This window comes from Podarcis gaigeae, assembly GCF_964106915.1.
Source record: "Podarcis gaigeae genome assembly, chromosome: 13".
In the NCBI taxonomy this organism is placed as follows: domain Eukaryota; kingdom Metazoa; phylum Chordata; class Lepidosauria; order Squamata; family Lacertidae; genus Podarcis; species Podarcis gaigeae.
Genome location: NC_139689.1, coordinates 3,049,222 through 3,058,970, shown reverse-complemented (window position 1 = coordinate 3,058,970; position 9,749 = coordinate 3,049,222). Strand labels below are relative to the sequence as shown.

The window sequence follows — 9,749 nt, the reverse complement described above, 5'->3', positions numbered from 1 at the left end:
CTACACAGGATTAACATGTGGAGGAGGGAGGGGGGAATATGCAGAGCTGGAGATATGCGCAGATAAGCACATCCTGAGTACCGGTGATGAGAAGACAATGGTCCATGTACTGGCATTGCCCGGAGGAAAGGCTTGGCAGAGTGATTTGACGGGATTAGGGTCTTCCTGAGAGTACGTGACACCTCACTTGAGGGATTATGGAGGACAGGGGAGGTGTCATGGAGTCCTAGAGAAATTGAGCCGATTGGCACCAAAAGCAAGAAAATTGGTGTTACGGTTGATTTTCTATGAATTTTATAGATTTTAGTCCCTTTTGACATTGACAATTGGACTCGGAAATAAATGGATATACTGTATTGTAGCGAAGAAGAAGGTGAAGAAGACATGCCCCCCCTTTCCGTTTCAAACCTTAAAGCGCCTTGATGTGCTTCCCTTTCGCAAGCGATCCTTCCCTTTCCTCCAGAGTCGCAAATCTCGCCCCCAGGAGCGCCGGCAGCCTAGAATTTGCTCCGAGACGCCATCCCTCGCAGGTCGTGGCTATGAATGCGCAAGAGATCCCAGCCCTCCTTGGAAGTGAGGTCTTCGCCTCCGCGGCGAAAAAGGAACCCAAAATCATCCTCTTTCGAAGCGGAAACGTGCATTTGCAACTGGGTGCACCCCTGGCTCCAAGCTTCCTGCGGAAATAAGAGGCAGAAATTCAGCCTTGAAAAAACTGGGAGTTCTTGAACATTGGGCTGGAGGAAAGGGTTTTCTTTTCTAGCTGGGAATACAAACCAGCCTCAGCCTTGCATCTAACTTGCAATGTTAATTTGTGGACTACACAGCAAGGTTTGTTTGTTTGAATTTATATACCACTGTGATAAGAATTTTAAAGTCTTAGATATATAATAAATGTTCATCAGTGTACCAGCCAAGCACGTACATAGATCAGCACAGGAAAACCGACCTGGAACCATTTTTGATTCCCAAACTGAGCAAATGTTTTCTCTGCAAGGTCAAAGGAAACTGGGAAAAGCCTCCCCATTGTCTTTTCCTTCACAAATCATGTCCTAAGGGCACATTTAAGATATGAATAGGGTGTGAGGCTGTGACCTGGCTCAGGAACTAAGTATTTATCATAACAAAAGACTGGCCAGGCTCCCCAGGGTATCCAATCAAGTGACCATTAAACAGGTAAACAAGGCACTCAGATTTCGGCTGTAGACCGCCCTTTCTGTGATGTAGGTATGATGTTTCTGGGGGTGGTCTTGGACTCCAGGTAGGGAATTTAAAATGTCTATATAAGGGCAGGCACACTTTTGTTCTGGGTTCCTCCTCCCTCCTGCGTGTGGTGAGCAAGGCCCTGTTGCAACAGATTAATAAAGATCAGGCTTACTAGCTGCTTTGCTTCTCAATATTCTCTGGTTGGCCTTTGTTATCTTCTTCACAGATCCTGAAGCTGAGGCTCCAAGACTTTGGCCACCTCATGAGAAGAGAAGACTCCCTGGAAAAGACCCTGATGTTGGGAAAGATGGAGGGCACAAGGAGAAGGGGACGACAGAGGACGAGATGGTGGGACAGTGTTCTCGAAGCGACCAGCATGAGTCTGACCAAACTGCGGGAGGCAGTGGAAGACAGGAGTGCCTGGCATGCTCTGGTCCAGGGGGTCAAGAAGATTCGGACACGACTAAACAACTAAACAACATCTTCTCCTACCAATAGGGAACCTACGTAAGGACTTTCCCCATAAGGGGAAAAGGGCAGGTTTTTGTTTACAACAGAGTCCACTCTAAGCAACAGGAAATCTAACCCATAAATAGTGCTTCAGGCTAAGAACTTTGCTTCAGGATGAGAACAGAAATCGTGCTCCGGTGGCGCTGCGGCAGTGGGAGGCCCCATTAGCTAAAGTGGTGCTTCAGGTTAAGAGCAGTTTCAGGTTAAGAACAGACCTCCGGAATGAATTAAGTACTTAACCCAAGGTATCACTGTATTTGACTTCTTCAGTGATGATAACACCCCACCACCCAGTTGGGAGCTCAGGGCTTTTTAAACCAGAAAGGTTGCTTGTCTGAGCGAAGGTGAGGTTGCACGCCAAAAACCAGGGCTGGACTCACCTCGGCCATTTGCTTCATAAGAGCGCCGCCAATTCCTCTCCCTGCAGGGGAAAAAGCACCCGCGTTGAACATAGGAACATCAAGATAATCTGAGTGAGCGACCCAAAAATAACTACAATGGACAATTCCCATTCTGAGGAGAGGGGGGTGATGTTGTAAAGGACATTCGCAAATATATTACAGTGGTACCTCAGATTAAGTACTTAATTCGTTCTGGAGGTCCGTACTTAACCTGAAACTGTTCTGAACCTGAAGCACCACTTTAGCTAACGGGGCCTCCTGCTGCCGCCGCGCCGCCAGAGCACGATTTCTGTTCTTATCCTGGGACTTCCGGGTTGGCGCCTCCAGGCAATGGCGGAGTTCCTCCGATCTGGAGGAATTTGCTCCATGGAAATCAGAGTCTGAGCGTCACGGCGAAGGCAGAGACCCACTGAAATCACAGGCGGGAGTAGCTTGTGAACCTGGGATTCGGCTGGCACCTTTTGCGCCTCCCCTACCCATGGGGAAACCCTGATTTGGGGATCCGGAGCGAAGTGGGGTGAGCGGCGCGGTTCTTCGAATTGACTGCTTCTTTCACGGAGTGAAGCCGCATTGCTGTTGCCGGAGAGCACTGACTTTTTCCTGTGGACAATTGGACTTTAAACAACTACCCGTAAGTAGAATGGAAAATTGGATCTTTAAATACCTTAATTTGGCACCGAAACGGGAAGGTTTCAAACAGGAAGTCCGCCTTCCTCTTTTGTAAATAGATTGAAGCAAAGACGCTGCAAGTTAAAGCCTTGGAAAGTCTTTTGTAAAGGATTAAATCTCCATCGGTTAAAACTGTTAAACGCCCCCCTTGGAAGCAGGAGAAGAGGGGGGAAATTTTGGACCTTCAGAATGGAGAGGTTTGATCTTCTTGCAGTCCATGGGACTCTCCAGAGTCTCCTCCAGCACCAGAATTCAAATGTTCATAGTTCATAATTCATAGTTCATAATTCATAATTCATAGTTCATGTCTTAGAAGAGGAGAAAGGTTCCTTTGCGTGCCTCTGCCCCCACCCCAAAATTCGCCCCTTCGCATCCATACCTCTAAATTCTGGCTTGACGTAGAGATTGTCGACATAGGCGTTCCTCCCTCGCAAGGTGTTATAGGTGTACGAAAACAAGGTGTACCCAGCAAGACTGCGACCTGGCAGGAGCAGAAACCCACAATGCTGTTGTAAACAAAAAAATCTGCCCTTTTCCCCTTATGGAGTATCCAAGAGCCCATATAGAGTCCTTATGTTAGGTTCTGAAATAAATAAATTAAGGTCTTATGTATATAATAAAGGTTCATAACTGTACCAAGCAAACACGTACATAGATATATAGGCCACATGTCTGAAGCTGCGCAGGAGAGCAGCCATGGAGCCATTTTGACTCCCAGCCTGACCAGGTGTCTTCTCTGCAAGGTCAAATGGAAGAGCCTCCCCATTATCTTTTCCTTCACAAATCCTGTCTTAAGGGTATGTCTGTGTATGAATAGGGTGTGAGCCTGTGACCTGGCTCAGGAACTAAGTATTTATCATTACAAAAGACTGGCCAGGCTCCCTAGGGTATCCAATCAAGTGAGCATTAACAGGTAACCTGCCAGACAGGAGGTAAACAACACACTCAGATTTCTGCTGTAGACCGCCCTTTCTGTGATGTAGGTATGATGTATCTGGGGTGGTGGTTTGGAGCTACACACCTTCTGTGATGTAGGTATGATGTTTCTGGGAGTGGGCAATTTAAAAAGTCTATATAAGGGCGGACACACCTGGGTTCTGGGTGCTCCTCCTTTCCTGCGTGTAAGGGGAGCAGCCTGTTGCAACAGATCAATAAAGATCAGGCTTCCAAGCTGCTTTGCTTTTCAATATTCTCTGGTTGGCCTCTGTTTTTTCCTCCGACCGATGGAGAACCTGCAAAGGACTCTATAAGGGCTCTTGTGTCCCCCATAAGGGAAGAAGGGCAGATTTTCGTTTATTACAGTTCCCTATTGGTAGGAGAAGATAACAGAGGCCAACCAGAGAATATTGAGAAGGAAGCAGCTAGTAAGCCTGATCTTTATTGATCTGTTGCAACAGGGTCTCCCCTCACACGCAGGAGAGGAGGAGGGACCCAGAAAAATGGTGCACAATGCCTTATATAGACATTATAAATTCCCTGCCCTGGAGCTCAAGACCACCCCTCCATACATCACAGAAGGGGTGTAACCTAAGACCACCCCCCAGATACATCATACCTACATCACAGAAAAGGCGGTCTACAGCAGAAATCTGAGTGTCTTGTTTATCTGACAGGTTACCTGTTTAATGGTCACTTGATTGGATTTTCTGGGGAGCCTGGCCAGTCTTTTGTAATGATAAATACTTAGTTCCTGAGCCAGGTCACAGGCTCACACCCTATTCATATCTTAAATGTGCCCTTAAGACAGGATTTGTGAGGAAAGAGACAACGGGGAGGTTTCCCACTTTGACCTTGCAGAGAAATAATTGAGGTCGATTTGTTCAGGACTTTTTTTCCTGTGGGGTTTTCAGACATGTGGTTTATATATTTATGTACGTGTTTGCTGGGTACATTTATGAGCATTTATTACATATCTAAGACCTTAAAATTCTTATCACACTCCCTCCCCGCTCTGTTCAAAATTACCGTCCTTGCAGTTTTCCTCTGCTGGGATTTCAGCCACAAAGCACTTGTATCTCGGGCGCTCCCCGAAGCCAGCCTTCTTCAGCTCTGTGGAGGAAGTGGAGAAAGGAAGAATCGTGGCGGTGTACTGTTGGAATGGGATCCAAGGGTCATCTAGTCCAAACCCCCCCCCCCCAAAAAAAATGCAGGAATCACAGCTCAGGGGACAGAGGGGGAAGGAAACCCTCCGTCCCCAGTTAAGCTGGCGGCAGACAAGGGGGTGGGGATCTGAGCGGGTAGAGGTTGTTGCCAACTTTTTAGCCAGCCTCTGCTCCTCTGCCTTTAATATCAGATAGAGCCTGCTTGTCTTAGGAAGCTCCATCAGTTCTACGAGGCCAACTGCAGTTCGCTGAACCTGGGCGAGCTAGAAAAGGAAGGAACTTTCTATCACATGTGGTGGGAATGTAAAAAAGTGAAAAAAACCTCTGGGAAATGATATATAATGAGATGAAAAAGATGTTGAAATATACATTTATTAAGAAACCAGAAGCATTTTTACTTGGCACTGTAGGAGATGATATTAATAGACAGGATTGTAAGTTGTTTTTATATGCAATGACAGCAGCAAGAATATTATTGGCACAAAAATGGAAGCAAGAAGAATTACCGAGGAAAGAAGAATGGCGGATGAAATTGGTGGACTATGCAGAATTAGATAAATTATGGTAACAGGAGGGATTCGAAACCTGCAGGACCAGAGATTCTTAGAAGATTGGAGTAAATATATGAATGATTCGAAAAGCAATTGTAATGAACAGATTACGCTAGTAGGACTGCAAGAATTTCTGTAAGGACTATTTGAAATATAGTGGTACCTCAGGTTAAGTACTTAATTCGTTCTGGAGGTCCGTTCGTAACCTGAAACTGTTCTTAACCTGAAGCACCACTTTAGTTAATGGGGCCTCCTGCTGCCGCCGCGCCGCCAGAGCATGGTTTCTGTTCTCAACCTGAAGCAAAGTTCTTAACCCGAGGTAATATTTCTGGGTTAGCGGAGTCTGTAAACTGAAGCGTCTGTAACCTGAGGTACCACTGTGTTGCAAGAAAGACTATGAGGAGAATGATTCGTTTAGGACAATTAAGAGTATAAGAAATGCAGAACAAGTGAGCGGAATCCAGAACGGAAAATTATCAGAGGTTGTTGACAGAAGTCTAAAATATTGTATAAGGTAAGAAGTTATGTTAAATGATTGTTGGAAATGATATGTTAAAAAAACTAATTAAAAAAAGAACCTGGGCAAGTGAGGGCAGGGGGGAACCCCAAGGTGCAGACCTGCGGAAGATGGAGGAAGCCCAAAAAGTTGGGCGCTTGCCCCCCACCAGAACCCACAAAAATATCATGCCACTCGCACCCCTTCATTACCTTCCACACTTTTTCTGACTGAGCCCAAGGGTACGTTGTGAAGGACAGCAATCTCCTGCAAAGAGGGAGAAAGGTTTGTGCTTGAAGGGTGAGCCCCAAAATCCTTCGCCTCTTCCCCCAGCGGTGCCAGGACACCTGGGTCCCTGTGGCCATCTGAGGTGCTTTGGGGGTCTCAGTAAAGGTAAAGGGACCCCTGACCATTAGGTCCAGTCATGGCTGACTCCGGGGTTGCGGCGCTCATCTTGCTTTACAGGCCGAGGGAGCCGGCGTACAGCTTCCCGGTCATGTGGCCAGCATGACTAAGCCGCTTCTGGCGAACCAGAGCAGCGCACGGAAACGGCGTTTACCTTCCCGCCAGAGTGGTACCTATTTATCTACTTGCAACGGGAGCTCACCCCGTCGTGGGGATTCGAACTGTGACCTTCCAATCGGCAAGCCCTAGGCTCTGTGGTTTAACCCACAATGCCACCAGGGTCCCAGTAGGGAGTGTCATAGGAAAACCAGCTTTTCCTGCGCGCTGGCCCTTTACGCTGGTGTTTGAAGCTGTGGGCACATGATGTTACCCGCAATCCGTATAACGGAAGCCACCTTGCGGCTCGGCTGAGGTGTGTACACTTGAGAAAGCCACTGAGCATGCTCAGATGACATCTTTGTGAATTGGAATTCGGGGAGGGAAGACCGGGAAACCAAACAGGTAGTGTACATCATGTGAAGATATCCTCCGCCCCTTCTCTGGCATGGACTTGAAGCACAGACAGGAATCGGGAAATGACCTTGCGGAGTTTTAAGCCGCTCATGTAGCCTGGGAACATCATGGAACCAAACAGACATTCCCCCCCCCCCAAATAATCCCATCATTTGTTAAGGATGCTGAGAGTTATTAGGAATATGAGCACACCACCTTCTCCTCACAGGGTTACAATTTCCAGAGTGATTTAACAATCCATCCATCCATCGATGAAAGGGATGGATAGCCCAATGGTTGCCATTAATTTGATTTTGAATTGATTTTAGAATGCTGTGTTACTTTTATTGTTGTTAGCCACTCTGAGCCCGGCTTCGGCTGGGGAGGGTGGGATATAAATAAATTATTATTATTATTATTATTATTATTATTATTATTATTATTAACCCTTAACAACTTGGGACCAAATTTACCTGCAAAATCACCTTACCCCACATTCTTCCACTTGACTGCTTCAATAACAGGTACCGCATAATACCCACTGCACATCTGCAAGAACTCGATATTTTAGCGTGGCGGCACTTTGGAACTCCCTGCCACTTGATATGGCCTTGGTCCAGTAGACCTGAAGGAGCGTCTCCACCCTCATCGTTCGGCCCAGACACGGAGGTCCAGCGCCGAGGGTCTTTTGGCGGTTCCCTCACTGCGAGAAGCCAAGTTACAGGGAACCAGGCAGAGGGCCTTCTCGGTGGTGGCACCCGCCCTGTGGAACGCCCTCCCACCAGATGTCAAAGAGAACAACAACTACTAGACTTTTAGAAGACATCTGAAGGCAGCCCTGTTTGGGGAAGCTTTTAATGTTTAATAGGTTATTGTATTTTATTGGAAGCCGCCCAATATTAATAATTTATTATTATTATTATTATTATTATTATTATTTATTATTATTATTATTATTAGAGACAGGAGCCTGCATTGTACTCTTTCCGGCACCTGCTAAAACTCTTTCAACATACCTACCCAGATGTTTAGAAAGCTGGTGAGAGTTTTAATCTGTTTTTCTTGAAAGTCTTAAATTATTGCTGTCAGTGATTCTTATCGATGATTTTATCCTTTTGGAAAACAGCTTTGAGGGTTGTTGTTTTTAAGAACCAAGCAGCATATAGATTTTGCGAAATTGACTCATCTGTCCCTCTTCCTAGGGGACTCCTTCTGTGAGGGAAAACAGGGCTAGCTCAGCCGGTTAGAGCACAAGACTTCATCTCAGGGTCACAGATTCGAGTCTCACGTCTGGCAAAGATGGTTGATTATGTGGAACTAGCAAAACTGACCTGTAGAATCCGAAATCAGGAGGAAGCAAAATTCCAAAAAGATTGGAGTAAATTTATGGAGTACCTAAACAATAACTGTAGAAATCTGAAGACTCTGTCAGGACTGAAATAAATCTTATGGTGTAGATAGGATGGGATACAATAAGAAACTGTGGAAAAGTAACAGACATAAGAAAACCTGTTGAAGGGAGGGAAGGAAGTCAGTGCTCAGCAGAGTGTGGGGAAGGAATGAGGGTAAATGATTGTTAAATTTTACTGTATTTTGTTTGTTTGTGTTAAACGAAACACCAATAAAAAGCATTAAGAAAAAATAAACTTCAGCATTAAGAAAAAATAAACTTCAGGTCTGTTTAAGGTGGCGCAACATCACTCCAAAATTCAAGGTTCAAATGCAACCTGCTATATCGGGGGCCTGATCCACAGAATTTCTCCCGTGCAAGGTCTGCTGGAATTAAACCAGAGAGGGCTTTTGTACACACATCCCTGCTAATATCAGTGGCCAGGAGAACTTCTCTGTGACTTGAGCAGAACCCTGTGAATCCAGACTCACTATCTCTCTCCCTCTCTACCACACTGAGGAACGGCCGAATCCTGTTTCGATCCACCTGGGGCAGGTGGCCACCCAGGACCACTGGGCTCGGACCCCAGGATCCCTCCCGCTGCCACGGCCCTCACCTCGATAAACCGCATGATATCCTTCAGATCCTTAGGGGTGCCGCGCCGGATGGCAAAATTCATGGCTCTAGGCAGAAACCTCCAAGGTCTCAGCAAAGGTCGATTTGCTCTCTCTTTCGGTCCTTAAAGGAGAGTCACGAGGGCAGCCGGGTTGCGAAAGAGGAGGGTAGGGAAGGTCCAGTTCCGCCACTGCAAGCAGGATCCGAGCACAAGAGTAACTCTCCCCTCTTCGCATTCAGAAGCACTGCTGCCTTAAAGCTATCTGTGTTTGGATGGATCCCTGGTACTGAATAATAATAATAATAATAATGATAATAATAATAATTTTTATTTTTACCCTGCCCTCCCCAGCCAGAGCTGGGCTCAGGGCGGCTAACACCAGTAAAACCACAGTACAGTGGTACCTCGGGTTACATATGCTTCAAGTTACATATGCTTCAAGTTGCATACGCTTCAGGTTACATACGCTTCAGGTTACAGACTCCGCTAACCCATAAATAGTGCTTCAGGCTAAGAACTTTGCTTCAGGATGAGAACAGAAATCGTGCTCCGGTGGCGCTGCGGCAGTGGGAGGCCCCATTAGCTAAAGTGGTGCTTCAGGTTAAGAACAGTTTCAGGTTAAGAACAGAGCTCCAGAACGAATTAAGTACTTAACCCGAGGTACCACTGTAAAAACATAATAGGGGGGAAAGAGAGGGGGGGGAGAAAAGGGAAAAGGGGGAAAAATTAAAATACAGGTTAAAAAGCAATTTAAAATGCAGCCTTTGATAAATCAAAGATCAATAAGGGGAGGGAAACATAAGGGTCAGACTGAGTCCAAACCAACGGCCAGGCGGAACAGCTCCGTCTTGCAGGCCCTGCGGAAAGATGTCAAGTCCCGCAGGGCCCTAGTCTCTTGGGACAGAGCGTTCCAC

At 46.4% G+C, this 9,749-nt stretch overlaps 1 protein-coding gene across 1 annotated transcript; it reads right to left on the bottom strand.

Annotated features, from left to right (window-relative positions):
* Positions 1-446: 446 nt before the first annotated feature.
* On the bottom strand, positions 447-9,050 carry LOC310829048 (thialysine N-epsilon-acetyltransferase-like). The gene is made up of 6 exons (XM_083707209.1): positions 8,836-9,050; positions 6,145-6,199; positions 4,749-4,832; positions 3,163-3,264; positions 2,094-2,134; positions 447-674 (listed from the first exon to the last, which is right to left on the bottom strand). Exons 1-6 carry the CDS (start codon positions 8,896-8,898, stop codon positions 498-500), a joined length of 522 nt encoding a protein of 173 aa, XP_083563335.1. The 5' UTR covers positions 8,899-9,050; the 3' UTR covers positions 447-497.
* Between the last annotated feature and the right edge of the window lie 699 nt (positions 9,051-9,749).